This window comes from Denticeps clupeoides, chromosome 20, assembly GCF_900700375.1.
Source record: "Denticeps clupeoides chromosome 20, fDenClu1.1, whole genome shotgun sequence".
NCBI lineage: Eukaryota > Metazoa > Chordata > Actinopteri > Clupeiformes > Denticipitidae > Denticeps > Denticeps clupeoides.
This window is the reverse complement of record NC_041726.1, coordinates 15133758-15152001: the sequence shown is the minus strand read 5'-3', so window position 1 is coordinate 15152001 and position 18244 is coordinate 15133758. Positions and strand designations below refer to the sequence as shown.

At 42.6% G+C, this 18244-nt stretch overlaps 1 protein-coding gene across 1 annotated transcript; it reads left to right on the top strand.

The window, feature by feature from the left end:
* Nucleotides 1-90: 90 nt before the first annotated feature.
* Nucleotides 91-18242, top strand: cpsf1 (cleavage and polyadenylation specific factor 1). The gene is made up of 38 exons (XM_028964306.1): nt 91-252; nt 583-736; nt 929-956; nt 1053-1183; nt 1276-1356; nt 2019-2170; nt 2271-2417; nt 2913-3052; nt 3134-3244; nt 3333-3426; nt 3517-3604; nt 3697-3831; nt 4311-4362; nt 4453-4547; nt 4646-4720; nt 5036-5116; nt 5535-5627; nt 5711-5824; nt 6162-6303; nt 6686-6864; nt 7403-7542; nt 7623-7809; nt 8008-8214; nt 8839-8928; nt 9694-9840; nt 10565-10717; nt 11103-11219; nt 11311-11401; nt 12378-12462; nt 13706-13847; nt 13981-14133; nt 14422-14598; nt 14731-14797; nt 14891-14938; nt 15559-15714; nt 16886-17015; nt 17244-17382; nt 18002-18242. Exons 2-38 carry the CDS (start codon nt 593-595, stop codon nt 18047-18049), a joined length of 4359 nt encoding a protein of 1452 aa, XP_028820139.1. The 5' UTR covers nt 91-252; nt 583-592; the 3' UTR covers nt 18050-18242.
* Nucleotides 18243-18244: the final 2 nt, after the last annotated feature.

Sequence of the window (18244 nt, the reverse complement as noted above, 5' to 3'; positions counted from 1 at the left end):
AACAGGTTTTAATGCATTTGTGTGGAGGCACCAGGAAGCTCGTGGTAGGAACCTTTGTTCATCGCCGTTTGTTGACACCCCGGACGAGATTTGCGGGTGCGCATCGGCGACAGTGCGGGTTTGTGGGGTGTGTGATGAATGGGAAAGACAACAAATGAAGAAACATCACTCTTTGGTTGCCCGAGCATGATACTTATAATCTAGCAGAAACAGAAGCGACCCGAAGACCGGACCTTTTATAATAAACAGCAGGTGAGGTGCCGATGTGTGGTGCGGCGTTTCATGTGCGTCCACGAGAGGAAATAAGCACGGCATAATTTTCACACCCTAATTTGCTCTACAAATATGGAATTTAAAAGGTTACAAAATCCTGAAAATACTTTTTTAGTCCAAGAGAATGGATATTTTGTGCTAGGCAAACTGTAGCTCTTCTTTCACGTCCCGTCAGATTGTTTCAATCGGATTTAAGTTCGCACCTGCATATCAGCGCGTTTAAAACACTTATTTTAGTAAAACAAAGTTAAATAGCCTCAACTGTGGAAAAGCCCACAAACACAAGCCCCGATCCACCCGTGTGTGCAGAGGCGGCAGGATGTACGCCGTGTACCGCCAGGCGCACTGCCCCACGGCCGTGGAGTTCTCGGTCTACTGCAGCTTCATCTCCGACGAGGAGAAGAACCTGGTCGTGGCCGGGACCTCCCAGCTCTACGTCTACAGGATCATTCACAGCGTGGAGGCGAGTCGGACGACCTTCTTGCATTTTTTCAATAGCCTGTGTACTCGTGCAACATTTCTCGCGGTAATTGCTGTAATGCTGAACGCAGGTGCCAGAGAGTTCTCGCGATATTTCATCGCGGCCCATTATTCATTATTTCTCTCTCTCTCTCTCTCTCTCTCTCTTTTTTTTTTTTTTGCTTTTCAAACGTAGAATTCGAACAAAGCAGAGAAGTCATCGGGTAAGTGTTTCCACTCCCTTGCTCGGTTTTCAAATAAAACACTAATAAGAATGAGAAGCGTGTTCTGACAGTACTGACCGTCTCTCTGACACGCAGATGTGAAGAGGAAGGAGAAGCTGGAGCAGGTTGCTTCCTTCTCGCTCTTTGGGAACGTCATGTCCATGGCCAGCGTGCAGCTGGTGGGAACCAACAGAGACGCGCTCCTCTTGAGCTTCAAAGATGCGAAGGTGTCGTGTTATGCACTTGTTCCTGTGCTTGACGAAAGCATGCTACATAGGCTGAAAATGCACCAGTGCCATGTTCTGCCTTCGTGTTCCAGCTGGCCGTGGTGGAGTATGACCCGGGGACCCATGACCTGAAGACTCTTTCACTGCATTACTTTGAGGAACCTGAGCTTCGGGTATGTATATGAATTATTTGTGGTGGAGTGTACACTCCTTATACAAATTATTAAAGGTCCCCAGACATAATTTTTTTATATTGTTCCCCTATTACTGTATCTGAAGAATCTTTCAGAAATTCAGCCGTGGTGCAGAATTACAGCCACTTTGATCCAGTCCCACAATGAGATTTCACCAATATGCGCCGGTTCTGCGTCTGTAGCTTTAAATGCAAATGAGGAGGAGAGAGGCGGGGCGAGGTGGAGTGCGACCTATAGAGGTTGAGGGTGCATTCGTGGAAGTAATCAAATGGGCAGTGGTGGTCAGAAGTTTACCGGCTCGAATCCCGAACCGCCATGGTCCCACTGAGCAAAGCACCGTCCCCACACACTGCCCCCGGGCGCCTGTCATGACGGAACGCATAACGGTCAATTCTCTGGGCGGACAAAGCATAAGAAACGGGAGGTAACCTTTCCCCTTATGACGACATAAGGGGACAAATTCCTAAACTGGTTCTCTCTGAACTCTTTACACCTATCGCCATTTCTAATCACTGCAGGACCATAGACAGGGTGGGGGAACTTTAGTTAACTAATCTCACAAAGTGGATTTTTCATAATAGGATGGATTAATCCATTCATAAAGTCATTGTTTAGTTGATTACTGTTTATCTGTTGTTCAGGACGGCTTTGTGCAAAATGTGCACATTCCTATGGTGCGGGTGGACCCTGAAAATCGCTGCGCAGTGATGCTGGTGTATGGCACTCAGCTGGTTGTGCTGCCTTTTCGCAAGGACACCTTAACTGACGAGCAGGAAGGGATTGTTGGAGAAGGGTAAGATGTGTTTTTTTTTTTACTTCATGAATGATTGCTGCTGTGTTGGTATGGAACATTTTAAAGCTGAACATGTAATGTGGCTCTGGTCTCCATGCAGGCAGAAGTCCAGTTTCCTCCCCAGCTACATCATTGATGTCCGGGAGCTGGATGAGAAGCTCTTGAACATCATTGACATGAAGTTCCTGCATGGCTACTATGAGCCCACGCTGCTCATTCTGTATGAGCCCAACCAGACGTGGCCTGGGTGAGTGTGTCCCAGTGAGCAGTAAAAACACACTATGCAGTGTGTGTGTGTGCCCAGAATGACCTAAGAACATTAATGCTCTCATTGTCATACTCATTTTAAATGCATAAAATCACAAATATTACTAGTGTTATTACTGTCAAAATAACGGCACATTATCATAAAATGTGGATATTGTTCAGGCCTGCTGATTTAGGTGGCTTAGCGGGGGCGGTTGTGGCCTTGTGGTTAAGGAAGCAACCCCGTAATCAGAAGGTTGCCGGTTCGAATCCCAATCTGCCAAGGTGTCACTGAGCAAAGCACCGTCCCCACACACTGGTCCCTGGGTGCCTGTCATGGCTGCCCACTGCTCACTAAGGGTGATGGTTAAAAGCAGAGGACACATTTTGTTGTGTGCACCGTGTGTCATGTTTCAGAATGACAATTGTGAACAATTCATAATGATTGATAATTGTGTATGTTTATGTGGATGTGTGTGTGACCCTGCTGTTGCAGACGTGTGGCAGTAAGGCAGGACACATGTAGCATTGTGGCGATCTCCCTCAACATCATGCAGAAGGTTCACCCCGTTATCTGGTCCCTCAGTAACCTGCCATTCGACTGCACGCAGGTCATGGCCGTCCCCAAACCCATCGGTGAGTCCTGGTTTCTGCCTGAGTCTTTCTTTTCTTCCTCTTGTGCTCAGTGTGCGTGTGTGTTTCTGTGTGTGTATACAGGGGGTGTTGTGGTTTTTGCTGTGAACTCCCTGCTGTATTTGAACCAGAGTGTCCCTCCATATGGCGTCTCCCTCAACAGCCAGACCAACGGCACCACCGCCTTCCCGCTGCGTGAGTGTCTCCAGCGGACGTGACTTCTGCTCTGCTGCACTAATCATCCACGCCTGCTGTTGATTGGTTGGTTGCTTCTATTCTTCAGGCGTGCAGGAAGAAGTTAAGCTAACGCTGGATTGCTCACAGGCGGCCTTCATTGCTTCTGATAAGATGGTCATTTCTCTGAAAGGGGGAGAAATGTGAGGGGGCCTTTTTTGTTTTGACAACTCACTATTATTTGATTTACAATACGCATTTTTCATTAAATTAACATGTGCATGTTTGTGCAGTTATGTGTTAACGCTCATCACAGATGGCATGAGAAGTGTTCGTTCCTTCCATTTTGACAAGGCGGCAGCAAGTGTCCTCACCACTTGTGTAAGTTTCAGTGTCTCTCTCTTCCTTATAGTCTTCTTTATTTTTCCACCTGTTATTGTTTTTTACTCATCTGTCTCTTTTTTGTGAAACAGATGATGACGATGGAGCCGGGTTACCTGTTCCTGGGCTCTCGACTGGGGAACTCTCTCCTGCTCAGGTACACAGAGAAACTGCAGGAGACGCCGCTGGACGAAGACAGGGAGAAGGACAAGGACAAGGAGAAGCAGGTGTGTTTTTTTTTTTTTTGTTTTTTTTTTTAATATTGAAGAACATTTTTATTTTATTTTAATGAGCAAGTGTTTCCTTTCCAAATTGTTATTTGCATAACTTTTATATTTTCATGTCTTTTTATTAATAAATGTTTTTTATGATTTTAGCTTGTTCAGCACTTTGGGTGTTTAATTGTGCTCTATAAATTAATGTTGACAAAAAAATAAATGTATTTTTATTACCGCACCATAAACCTCTAACCAGGGGGGGGTTAAAGAACCAAATGCCAAGTACCTGGTTTCTGAGGCTTAGGCTAGAGTCTTGTGTAGGAAAGTCTTGTTGCATAGTTTTTTTTTTTTAATACACGCAATAAGTACTCTTATTAATGTGCATGATTGTATCAGTTCAATAAAGAAACGTCTGCTTTAGATCTTTGCACTCAATGCACTCCTAATGCAGAGCAAATTGGTGATGCAACTGGTTTCTCATTTGACAGGAGGAACCTCCCAGTAAAAAGAAGCGTGTGGACTCCAGCGCTAACTGGACAGGTGTGTTTTCTTCTCATTATCCTGTTAGTGTTTTTTTTTTGTTTGTTTTTTTTTCTTTGATCGTTTTCTTAATTTTTTTAATTTTTAAAGGTGCTAAGGCTGCCCAGCTGGATGAGTTGGATGAGATTGAGGTGTATGGGAGCGAGGCCCAGTCAGGCACTCAGCTGGCCACTTACACCTTTGAGGTATCTGCACTGTCTGTATAGTTATAAGATTCTGACATTTTTTTGGTTGTTTTAGGCTTTGGTTTAAACTGGTACTGAGATTTTGTGTGTGTGTTCAGGTGTGTGACAGTATCCTGAACATTGGTCCCTGTGCTAATGCCTCAATCGGAGAGCCCGCCTTCCTGTCTGAAGAGGTGAGTTTGTTCCTTTGCTATTTTTGTCTTATGTTTCCTGTAAGTTTCATGCAAATTTCATATTAAAATTCAGATTTAATTTTTTTTATTATACAAGATTTCTTCTCAATCTGTTATATTTGTGCTCCTTCTGCTGGTACTGGCCAGGAGTCTCTTAGATAATTGTTATATTCACAGCTTTATGTGTGATTAAATTCTGTGTAGTAGTTTTTCTTAAAATACTGTTTTTTTTTTGTGTGTGTGTGTGTGTGTGTGTGTGTGTGTGTGTGTGTGTGTGTGTGTGTGTGTGTGTGTGCGTTTTTCTTCCCCCTTTAGTTTCAGAGTAACCCTGAACCTGACCTGGAGGTAGTGGTGTGCTCAGGTTATGGGAAGAATGGTGCTCTGTCTGTGCTCCAGGTTTGTATGTGTATATATATATATGTGTGTGTGTGTGTTGTCTGGTCAAACTGCACAGCACAAAGACCTGCAGTGGTGAGGCTCCGCTGTAGGGTGTGTGTGTTATGTGCTATATGAACTCTGGGTTTACCAGGGCTCCCTCAGAGCTTGTGGGAGAAGCCTTTAAAACACCCGAGAGACAGACCACTGTGTTGGCACAATCTTGTTTTATTTTGTTATGTAATGACTGCAAGCTGTACCTGTAAAGGTATGGGGGGGTAGATCTAAATTCTGTTTTCTGGAACCATGAAGTGACATCATGGACTTTTTAGATTCATGATTTCAAATCTTGATTTGTGGAATGGGTGTCTAGACCCATCATCTTATTAATGCTTTGAATCTGTTTTATTTATTCTTGCTTAATCTTGATCCCCTTCAGAGGAGCATCAGGCCTCAGGTTGTTACAACCTTTGAACTACCAGGTTGCCATGATATGTGGACGGTCATAGCCAGTGAAGAGAAGCCTGAGCAGGTAAGATCCTCTACTCCCATGGCAACCAAGGGAAGTAATGTTCCCATCAGTATTTTACATCTCTCTCTCACACTGTCTCTCAGCCATCTGCAGACACAGAGAGTGAAACCCCAGATGAAGAGAAGCTGGAAGCCACGGTAGAAGATGACAAGAACAAACATGGTTTCCTCATACTCAGCCGAGAAGACTCCACTATGGTACCTCTTACTTCTTATCCATAACTAAAATCAGTAGTTATCGGGACAGTCCCCCTGGAGACACTCAGCGACACAATGGTATTAAGTGGGGTTTCAACCTGTGACTTTGTGGTTCATAGGTGAGTGTCTTGCACAGCAGGCTTTTTTTGACCAAAGGACCACTGCTGATACGCTGCAGTTCCAGTCCTTTTATTTGTCAGGTTTCGCATGAAGTCCATTTTCAATATTTTGAAACCATACTTTTTACAGCAAACCCATGCAACCCCCATGCGTAACATATATATATAACATATGTGTTATACTCACTAATATAATAAAGCCTCGTATGTGCATGTAGATCCTGCAGACAGGCCAGGAGATCATGGAACTGGATACCAGTGGCTTTGCCACTCAAGGACCTACTGTCTTTGCCGGCAACATTGGCGAGAACAAGTACATCATCCAGGTGTCGCCCAATGGCATCCGGCTGCTGGAAGGAGGTGAGAAGCTTCATGGATCTCAGTAGCCACGAATATCTCAACTTTAATGGTTGTTGCTTGGCTGCAGAACTAATCTGTCAGAAAAGTATCTTGAATGTAATCTTGATGTGAAGTCTATATTTGTTTTTGCTAGCAATTCTGAGGCATTTATTTTGGGTGTGTCCAGTGGTATTTTTGGTCCTGCCAATTAATGAACAGTGATTTTAAGTCATGCTGCTTACTTGTTGCTTTTAATAATAACCTGCAGGATTATTTCTGGCCAAATGATTCTCAAAAACTCTCAAAAAATAAAAATAAAGATGAATAAAATAAGTTCCTGAGCATGATCAAGCCATGTCCCATTATGACCTTCATCTCTTTTTTTCCTTTCTGTTTCTTTCAGTGAGGCAGCTTCACTTCATCCCTGTGGACCTGGGCTCTCCAATAGTGCAGTGTTCGTTGTCCGACCCCTACGTGGTCATCCTGTCGGCTGAGGGCGCGGTCACCATGTTTGTGCTGAAGAACGATTCCTACATGGGAAAGACGCACAGACTGGCCGTACATAAACCGCAGATTCACACAGTCAGTCTTACTTTTCTATTCAGCTTTACATCAAATGAAGTTTGTACTGCCAGTGTAGATATTGATCAGTCTCTGTAGGGATGCCAGGGCGAGCGGGAAACCCTCTTCATCATCCTAACACAGGGGAATGTGCGGAGAGGGCCAGTTGGTACTAATAATAATAATAACGCAATTACAGAGAGGAAATAACGTCTCATCTAATTTTCGTCAATGAAAATGAAGAGACATTTTATCTTGTAAAGCGTATTTTACAAGGGTGCCCACTGCTCACTGAAGGTGATGGGTTAAATGCTGTCCTTGCTGTGCATATTCATATTCACTTTCATGTTCAGTCAACTGAATTTACCACAGAGAGACTACATTAAATTTACATTTTACAGCATTGTCCAGTCCAACCTGCTTCAGTGCTGTGTAATCCATATCTGATCTTTATACCATAATTCAACAATTGATGTTAATAACAATTCACTGTATTGATGTATTAGAATTTGAAACAGTTTTTTTTTTTTTTTACACACACTTTGATTTGTCTCCACAGCAATCACGTGTGATCACTCTGTGCGCATATAGGGATGTCAGTGGTATGTTCACTACTGAGAACAAGATTAGTTTCACTATCAGGGATGACACTGTAGTCCGGTGCCATTCGGAGACAGAGACGCTCTTTCAGGACATGAGGTACACCCCCGACACACTCACATTTCACCACCACCCCCCTCCCCCCCTCTCTGATGTCACTTTTTCTTCTGTCTCCTCAGTAACACAGTGGATGACGAGGAGGAGATGTTGTACGGAGATTCCAGCCCACTCTTCAGCCCCACCAAAGACGAGCCCAGCCACGGTGGGCTCGCCTCTGCAGCACCGTACTCGGGGAAGGTGGGGGGCCACAACAAGCAGGAGCCGACTCATTGGTGCATGGTGGTGAGGGAGAATGGGGTGATGGAGGTAAGATAGTTATGGATATCTGGATGTAAAGAACCGTCTGGCCAGGCGACTTGAATCATTTGTTTAAAAATAAAGATTTCAGTATATTTTTCAGTATATATTATTTAAGAAAAAAAGTACTTTTGTCACCTATCTGTATGCTCTGACAATCCTTTCTTTCTTTTCCTGGCTGAGAACATTTGCAACTGTTTTTACCAGATTTACCAGCTCCCAGAATGGCGCCTAGTCTTCCTGGTGAAGAACTTTCCGGTCGGTCAGAGAGTGTTGGTGGACAGCTCTGCTGGTCAGTCCGCAGCTCAGGGGGAGGGTAAAAAGGAGGAGGTAACTCGTCAGGGAGAGATCCCACTGGTCAAAGAGGTCGCCCTTGTTTCGCTGGGCTACAACCGCAGTCGCCCCTACCTGCTGGTACGTTAATCTGCACTGCTCATACGTTATCGCTCTTAGACTAAATGTAACATTTTAAAGGTCACCTATTATGACTTTCTTTTCTATCGATCTTAGTTGGTCTTCTAATACTGTATCTGAAGTTTCTTTTCGAAATTCAGCCTTGGTGCAGAATTACAGTCACTTTTATCCAGTTTTGGTGTTCGTTTCGGTGTCTGCAGCTTTAAATGCTAAGGAGGAGAGAGGCAGGACTAGGAGGAGAACGGCCTATAGAAGTTAAGGGGGCATTCGCTGAGATGACGTCAGCAACACTTCGCAGACAGGAAGTCGTGTCTGCGTTTTTTCCCGAAAAAAATCTAATTCACCCACTGATAGGGGAGATAGGGGAGGGGTGGGAAATTCTCTGGGTGGAAAAAGCATGAGAAACGGGAGGTAACCTTTCCCTGTATGACGTCATAAGGGGACAAATTCTGCCGCTCTCTGAACTATGAAGCAGAATGGCCAAGACACTATTTAGCCATTTCTAGCCACTGCAGGACCACAGACTGGCTAGGGGAACTCGTATTTATGTTAAACAATCTCACAAAGTCAATTTGTTATGATAGGGGATCTTTAATACTAATTCCATCCTTAATTTATCCTCAGGTTCATGTTGAGCAGGAGCTGCTGATTTATGAGGCCTTTCCATACGATCAGCAGCAGGCCCAGAACAACCTGAAAGTGCGCTTTAAAAAGGTAAAGGAAAGCAACCAAAAATTGTATTAATCTAATTCATTATCCAGGTGCTTGAAACTCTTGGTGGCATAATTGATGGGGAAGTCAGGTACTAACTCTGAAGCTTCTTTTTTACTTTTAATGATTGGTGGAGGATGCAGATGGTGAAGTTGTGTGGCTTCTTTAGATGAAGTAACCTGATATTTTAAATAATTTGTTTTTCTATCCATTTGGCAACAATATGCAAAGCAAGAGTACCATGATAAGACCCTATCCGAATTTACGATATAGTGATATGAAATAAGAATATCATGTATGAGCAATTTCAATTGATTTATGTTTAACTATCGTAACACCACATGTACATCCAACAGCAGCGTGTAGTGATATGCTATCCAACTTCAATGTGGTTTAGCAACTTCCCAGGAAAAAGGTTATTTTCTATAAAATCTACAAGGCCTGGTTATATGACTGGTTATATAAGGCCTGGTTTAATGACTGGTTATAGATTGTGCGTATACTCGTTTTTCAATTTAATTCGCTGGGGAGGGTGTGATCCATGTGGAACTCATTTGTTGTCAAGGCCGCCACCTTGAACTACAGAGCACTGTGGGAAACACTATCTCTGGAATGGGTTGCCTCACATATCTTAACACGTATCTATTCAAAGTCTTATAATTCTGTGTAAGTGTGGTTCTTTCTTTGTGTTTTTTTTATTGTATGTTCAGCACTGTGGTCAACTGTTGTTTGCAATGTGCCATGTAAATACGTCACATTTAAACGTAGATACCGCACAATATCAACTTCCGTGAGAAGAAACCCAAGATCTCAAAGAAGGACAAGAGGCCGGAGGGTCCCGGTGAAGACATCTTTGGAGTTAAAGGCCGGGTGGCTCGCTTTCGGTACTTTGTAGACATTTCAGGCTACTCTGGGGTAAGACACTTTTCCTGTGTTTTACTGTGCTTTGCTTGTCCATTTGCTATCTATAGATTTGTATTGTGAACATTTGGTTTCATCTGATAAAAAACGTTTTACTTAGATCAAAGATAAGAAGATCTGTGGTTTATATTGTCTTCAAACATATAACATGAATAAAGTCTGTGCATAATTGTAACATTGTATATCATTGTACATCAACTTATAATAATGTATATCATTGGTTTGTTTGAATGGCCTGGGGCCCTGTCCACATGAGAACGCTTTTCTCTAAAAATTGTTCTTGTGTCCACATGGAAATGGCATTTTCATTTTAAATCTGTTTTTTTTTTTTTTTTTTTTTTTTTGGCCCAACCTCCAGCCTGACCTATAACCCCGAGCACATCATATATACAACAATGACAGATAACATGTTTGTGGTTGTGCTACAGAAGTAGCAGAGCCTCATAAAAGCAACTACATGAAATCCTTTCTACGGTGAATATTTCTAATGAAAAGACGAAGTTGGAGAAAAATTACGTTAAGAAGTTAACAACAGTTAACTCTTAAATTATACAAGCCTGATAGCATTTTCTTTTTTCATATTAATTAAGTGGAATTAAATGAAGAAGATAAATTTTTGGAGGAGAGGCTGGATGGCGGTCTAGTCTACCACAAGCGAATGACTGTAGGCAGCTCTGGTAAAACAATATTCACGCCATTGTGGCAATCCCCCTGTCAGGTGTTCATCTGTGGTCCCTCTCCTCACTGGATGCTGGTGACGTCTCGGGGGGCAATGAGGCTACACCCGATGATTATTGACGGACCTATTGAGTCCTTCTCACCATTCCACAATGTCAACTGTCCCAAGGGCTTCCTCTACTTCAACAAGCAGGTACTTATCACTAAGGATGTCCTCATTTATATAGCCTAAACATTGGTGTTGACTGATATTTGACCTTTTTACTGCTATCAACTTGTCCACTAAAAAGATGATATTGACTGACCACACCTATTTTTGGACTATTTTGAGTCTGACCCAACTGCAGGTTTGAAGAATATCAAAGTGTTTGTGCTAGCAGACAACTGTTGGTTTTATAATAAAAAATTAGGTTTCCCTTCCTCAAAAGTGAGAATAAATATCAAACAAATGTGCAAAGAGCCAAAATGTTAATGTCAACCTCGGTTCTGATTTATAATCATTGCATCCCAGGTAATTATTGTTCCTGTTTTCTGTTGCATCTAAGAATTTAATGAAATGTCCATTTGTGTGGTCACAGGGAGAGCTGAGGATTAGTGTTTTACCCACCTACCTCTCGTATGACGCTCCATGGCCCGTTCGGAAAATTCCACTGAGATGTACAGTCCACTATGTCTCCTACCACGTGGAGTCCAAGGTTACTGCACCGCCCGCAACCCATCATATCAACCCAACTAATGACCGAGAAAATCTGATGGCTTCCTTGTTACCGGGTTGGTGTGTTACAGGTGTATGCGGTGTGCACCAGCGTAAAGGAACCGTGCACACGCATTCCCAGAATGACCGGAGAAGAGAAGGAGTTTGAGACGATAGAGAGAGGTGAAGAGTAATGCGTTCATACAGTTAGACAATTTATTGATTTGTATTACTGATTTATTATGAGTAATTACAAATGAAATTAGATTTTTAATTGATTTTAATTACTCATTTAGATGTACTAATTTAGTATAATTACTGTTTTATAATGTTATGCATTTTAAATTGTGCCTAATTACAGTTGTCCACAGGGTTAAATCTGTGGCTTTGGTTTCCTGTATAACAAGTCAGTACCTCCAGGATTTCGCTATAAACTGTATAAACTGTGATTGGTGCGAATTTGCGAGTTTTTTTTTTTTTACTTTGAAGAAGGTTGCTGTGGAACTGCTGAAGTAAATGAGATTCAGTCAGGGTGACACGTCCGCAACTCTTTGCGGTAGAAAAAGGTTTTTCCATTGACTACATTGTCTTTAAGTTTGTGTTCCACCACAACGTTGCATGCGGTACAAAACAGTTTAGCGGGAAGTGTGAGAGAGGGTGTGAGTGTTTTTGTGACGAGTCGCCAGCCTTGACTTCAAACTTGGATGTTTGCACTAGACGGTCCGTGTTCTGCACCATGCGATTTGCCAGTAAAAGCTACATGTTGTCCCTTTCCACACCGGCACGTCAACGTCAGTACGCCCGCCCGGTAAGCCCAGTGAATATCGGCACAGCCGCAGCAGCCGTTATATGGAAAATTTTACCTCCACTTTCCTGCAGAACACTTGGAAACTGTTCTTTTCATTTTGGCAGAAATGTTTTAGGGTAAATGAGCAGCGTTCCTGCCGCAGATTTCAGCATGCTCGGCAACACGGAAGTAAAACTGATTATGTTTGAGTGACACAAAAGGTCAAAAGTGCAAAACAATTGCGGTGATTCGACGGAAATGCAAAACACTAATAGTTTGTGTAAATTGTTGCAATCGCAACATAGCGATTTCCTGGAGGGACAGACAAGTTGATTTTAAACACTGACACACAACCGCATTTCCTGTGTTTAGACGAGCGCTACATCAACCCTCAGCAGGAGAAGTTCTCCATACAGCTCATCTCTCCAGTCAGCTGGGAGGCGATCCCTAACGCATGGTGAGAGAAGTATCGAAGGCTGCATTTACAGGTTGTTTTGATGCTGTTTGTAAGTGCACGGGGTGTGCACTTACTGGTCTCACAATTCGATTATGATTATAAGTGCCCATCCATTTTTCTACATTTATTCACATTATGTTTATCTACAGTACAGGCGAAAAGTTTGGACACACCTTCTCATTCAATGTATTTTCTTTATTTTCATGACCATGTACGTTGGTAGATTCTCACTGAAGGCATCAAAACTATGAATGAACACATGTGGAGTTATGTACTTAACAAAAAGTGGAGACCTGGTCTCCACAGTCACCGGACCTGAACCCAATCCAGATGGTTTGGGGTGAGCTGGACCAACAAGTGCTAAACACCTCTGGGAACTCCTTCAAGACTGTTGGAGAAGCATTTCAGGTGACGACCTCTTGAAGCTCATCGAGAGAATGCCAAGAGTGTGCAAAGCAGTAATCAGAGCAAAGAAACTAGAATATAAAACATGTTTTCAGTTATTTCACCTTTTTTGTTAAGTACATAACTCCACATGTGTTCATTCATAGTTTTGATGCCTTCAGTGAGAATCTACCAACGTAAATGGTCATGAAAATAAAGAAAACACATTGAATGAGAAGGTGTGTCCAAACGTTTAGCCTGTACTGTATACTTCAGTGGGATGAGAGTTAAGGCCTCCATCACACGGATGTCAGAACCAGGTGTTTTTCTGGTGTTTGTGGCATCAGGTGAGCATGGATGGAATGCCGACCATTTTTCTGATAATTGGAGCAAATCAAAGCGTCGACACGAGGGGTTCAGCACCAGCATTCGGTCAGAAGCACATTTGGATGACATCAAATAAGCGCTGAATACAACATTTTCTTCTTTTGTACCGAAATCCCAACGTTATGCAGCAACGAGCATTAAATGCCGGTGAAACGGCAATCGAATGCAGCTACAAAGGACAGCAAAAATGCATATGGTGTTTCGTTTCGAACGTTCGTGTGGACGAGGCCAAACTCCTGCCCGGAGCAGCGCTGTACTCCGATCAGGCTGCCCGAGTCACTTCCAACTCTACTTTTTAACTAGAAAATCGCTGAGTGACGTCATTATGATATAATCTGCTTTGATGGCGAGATTTCAACAGCTATTACATGTTATTACATTAGCAGCCACGTCCCAGCAACGTTCCTCTAAATCAGTTTTACATGATAAAATTCCATGTATTTACAATCTCTCTCTGTTTAATTAATTTCAGTATTGGTCTGGAGGAATGGGAGCATGTGACGTGTATGAAGACCGTAGCCCTGAAGAGCCAGGAGACGGTGTCTGGACTGAAAGGCTACGTTGCTGTGGGAACATGCCTCATGCAGGGGGAGGAGGTGACCTGCAGGGGCAGGGTGAGTCAGGGAAGACGTTCTCAAATTGGTGTTCATATTAATTTCAGTTCTTTAGTCATGATTAACGTCATACCTTTTTTTTCCCGGTGGTGTGTGTTATGTGTGTGGGTTTTTTTTGTGTTTTTTTTGGCAGATTCTGATCCTGGATGTGATTGAGGTGGTCCCAGAGCCTGGGCAGCCCCTCACCAAAAACAAGTTCAAGGTTGTGTATGAGAAGGAGCAGAAGGGTCCAGTCACCGCACTCTGCCACTGCAGTGGCTACCTAGTGTCTGCCATTGGACAGAAGGTAAACGCCATGGACAACCACTCACACTCCCATACAGAATGTCCTACCACACTGCAGATTTTAAAGTCGCATGAGGTCAGTTATATACACTACATATAAATACCAGTACAGAACGGTCATTCAGCCAATTAAGCATTTTGCACATTAAATCAATATTTTTCTGATTATCTGGGATTGTGCCTATTTAAAAAGTTTTATCACATGAATGTTTTTATTTGTTTGATTGGTTGTTTTTTTTTTTGCTGTCAGACGTCCTTCATAAGATTCATGAAATTTCTCATACTTCAGATTTTCCTCTGGAGCCTAAAGGACAATGATCTGACGGGCATGGCCTTCATAGACACACAGCTCTACATCCATCAGATGTTCAGCATTAAGAACTTCATCCTGGCTGCTGACGTAATGAAGAGCATCTCGTTGCTGCGCTACCAGGAGGAGAGCAAGACCCTGTCACTGGTCAGCCGGGTACGGACCTCTCTGTTCTCTTATTATTCCTTTCATGTTGTTAACCTTTTTGCCATGAATTCATTACATACACATACTATAATGCTTTATAACCAAATGCAATTACATTTATTTTAAAACTTTTTTTCCCAGGATGCAAAACCGCTAGAAGTGTACAGCATAGAGTTCATGGTGGACAACAACCAGCTGGGTTTCCTCGGTAAAGTATTTGCATAGTTCTCATGTCTTATGTAATCCACTCACAGCGCATTGTGATCAACTATTGATTATTCCACAACTCTCCTTGTTACAGTATCTGACCGAGATAAAAACCTGCTTGTCTACATGTACCTCCCAGAAGGTAATACTCTTATTACTATATGAACTAGTTGAATTTTAGTATAAGTGGTGTTTTGAGCGTGGTTATTCAGGTACGAGCAAGGTACCGTCCCCACACACTGCTCCCCGGGCGCCTTTCATGGCGGCACACTTTACATTAGCATCCCAATGTAAACCGTTATATAATAGCACAGATTGCAGTAGTCTGTAGTAACCTTTTCTCAAGATAATCAATAAGAAAATGTAATCGTATATGTGTAAAAAGAAAAGGTTTCTTTTGGCTACCATGATATGAATTAAGTGAAAGTGATTGTCATTGTGAAACACTTCAGCACAGCACAGCACAGCACACGGTGACACAATGAAATGTGTCCTCTGCTTTTAACAATCACCCTCGGTGAGCAGTGGGCAGCCATGACAGGCACCCGGGGAACAGTGTGTGGGGACGGTGCTTTGCTCAGTGGCACCTCTGCGGATCGGGATTCAATAAATAATTGCTTTGTGTTGGTTTTTACGCAGTTCATTCTAACATAGTGTTATAATATACAACTATTTCAGTTATTATAATGTTTTATTTGTATTATACTTTTAAATAGAATGAATCTCAATTTATAAACTTGTTCCATCTGTCATGTTCCACAGCAAAAGAGAGCTTTGGGGGCATGCGTCTGCTGCGCCGGGCGGACTTTAACGTTGGTGCCCACGTTAACACTTTCTGGAGGATGCCCTGCCGTGGGGCGCTGGACGCTGCCAGCAAGAAGACCTTCAGCTGGGACAACAAACACATCACCTGGTTTGGTAAGCACGGTGATTGGACACCTTGACCTACTCATCCTTGAAAGACATCAGAGTTCAACTTCGCCTTGTGCAAGTGTGTTTAGTGACTACTTACGTGAACCAAAGTTCCCAAGAGTTTACTTATGGTAGGCTTTCTCTGTATGGTGCACATGTTATGGGGAAGTCATTGAAATCTGATGAATGTCACATGAATGCATAAAGAAGTACATACAATGGGTACAGAAAGTATTCAGCCCCCCTTAAATGTTGCAGCCATTTGCTAAAATCATTTAAATTCAGATGTACACACGGCTCTTCATATTAACAGAAAAACATTTTTGAATATTCAGACCCTTTGCTCAGTATTTAGTAGAAGTGCCCTTTTGATCTATTATAGCCACGAGTCTTTGGGAAAGATGCAACAAGCTTTTCACACCTGGATTTGTGGATCCTTTCCAGTTCTGGCAGGTTGGATGGACAACCATTTTTAGTTCTCCAGAGATGCTCAATTTTATTTGTCAGGGCACTGGCTGAACCATTCAAGAGCAGTGACAGTTGTTGTGAAGCCACTTTCTCATTATTTTAGCTGTGTGCTTAGTCATTGTCTTGTTGGAAGGTAAATTGTCGGCCCAGTAAATGGTCCTGAGCAGTCTTGGGGAAGGTTTTCTTCCAGGATATCCCTGTTTTTGATTGTAACCAGTCACCCTGTCCCTGCAGCTGCAAAACACCCCACAGCATGATGCTGCCACCACCATGCTTCACTGTTGGGATTGTACTGGACAGGTGCTGAGCAGGGCCTGGTTTTCACTACACGTACCTCTTAGAATTAAGGCCAAAAAGTTCTCTTGGTCTCATCAGACCAGATAATCTTGTTTCTCGCCATCTTGGAGTCCTTCAGGTGTTTTTAAAAAACAAAATCAGTATAATCACAGCTGGAGTCAAATTAAGATGATTCTACATCTCAAGGATGATCAGAAGAATTAGACAGCACCGGAGTTAAATAGATGATTAATAAATCTGAGAACTCATAAAAATTTGTGATCTATGACCGGACCTGATCAAGCCCATTTTACTTGAGCTGCACGAATTTCAGAGAACATGGTCATAAAAATTTGCCTTAGAGATATTGAAAAGTCACTTTTGTAAAAATGTGTAAGAACCCTGGGAAAAGAAGTGTGTGTGTTTGTTGCAGCCACGTTGGATGGGGGTATTGGGCTGCTGTTGCCCATGCAGGAGAAGACGTACCGGCGTTTGCTGATGTTGCAGAACGCCCTGACCACGATGCTGCCCCACTACGCCGGCCTCAACCCGAAAGCATTCAGGTGAACGGGCATAGAAAACAAAGATCTCCTTTCTGAAGTCTGTGTTAAAGGTGCTATGTCCACTATTTTGTTACAGGTATGGGGCTTGTTCGCTAGCGTCAAAGATGTCCCCATTACTTGCGCAAATAAATGAACAAGGCTCATGCTTAGAATACAGCACTGCTTGGAGCTGGTTTGAAAATGTTTTAACCTGTTAAATGCTTTTTTTTTTTTATTCTGTGACAACAGGATGTTGCACACAGACCGGCGGACGCTCCAGAACCCCGTGCGGAACATTCTGGACGGGGAGTTGCTGAACAAGTACCTGTATCTGAGCACCATGGAGCGTAGTGAACTGGCAAAGAAGATAGGCACCACTGCTGATATCGTGAGTGGTGGACCAAACCAGTAGATCTACACGCCTGAATCCAATGAATCAAAAAACTATACGCAGATTACAAACTAGAGAGCCGGACGGGGACTGTATTGCTTGCCCCATCCCCAAAGAAAATAAAACATCCATATTGCCATGAATTTGACCAAAATCCCCAGAGACGTTTTGTCCCATTCTTACCATATAAAAACACTGGATCACAAAAAAATGATAAATCTGTATTTCATTACACACAGAGACAGGAACACATACCAAAACATGGTTGTTCCTTCCCGATTAATATATCGACGACCCTGGCATTTCAGTTACTGTTAGAATGAGTGTTTTAAGAGGCCCAAGTACCTGCATGGATGCATTTAAGATATGACATGGAGTCAAAATCTGCTAAATTTCATTAATATTGATGTTTGTGTAACTTCTTTCTTTTGTTAAAGAATACATCTGTCTAGCAAGGTTCATAGAATTCAGGCTGGTAGTTTATGTGTAATCCTTCACACAGTCGAACAGAAACTTAACGTATTTTTGATCTATTGTAATCTTTATTGCATAAAGCTGCTACATACATGTCTGTATGACAGTAAAGAGCCAGTGTGGAAATCTCTCCTTGTTTCAGATTTTGGAGGACCTGCTTGAAATCGACAGAGTCACCGCTCACTTTTGAAGAGCCGGAGCATTCAAAGCCAGCTTGGGGTGGTTCTCATCTCTGCTGTTTAAGTTTTATAAGAAACTCTTCTTTTGACATGCGTTGTGACGAATATTTGTTTCGACAAAAAAAAAAAAACACATTTGTGATACTTCATAGAATATTTTGTAAGCATAAATAATTAAAATGTTTGTCAAACATTAGATGTGGACA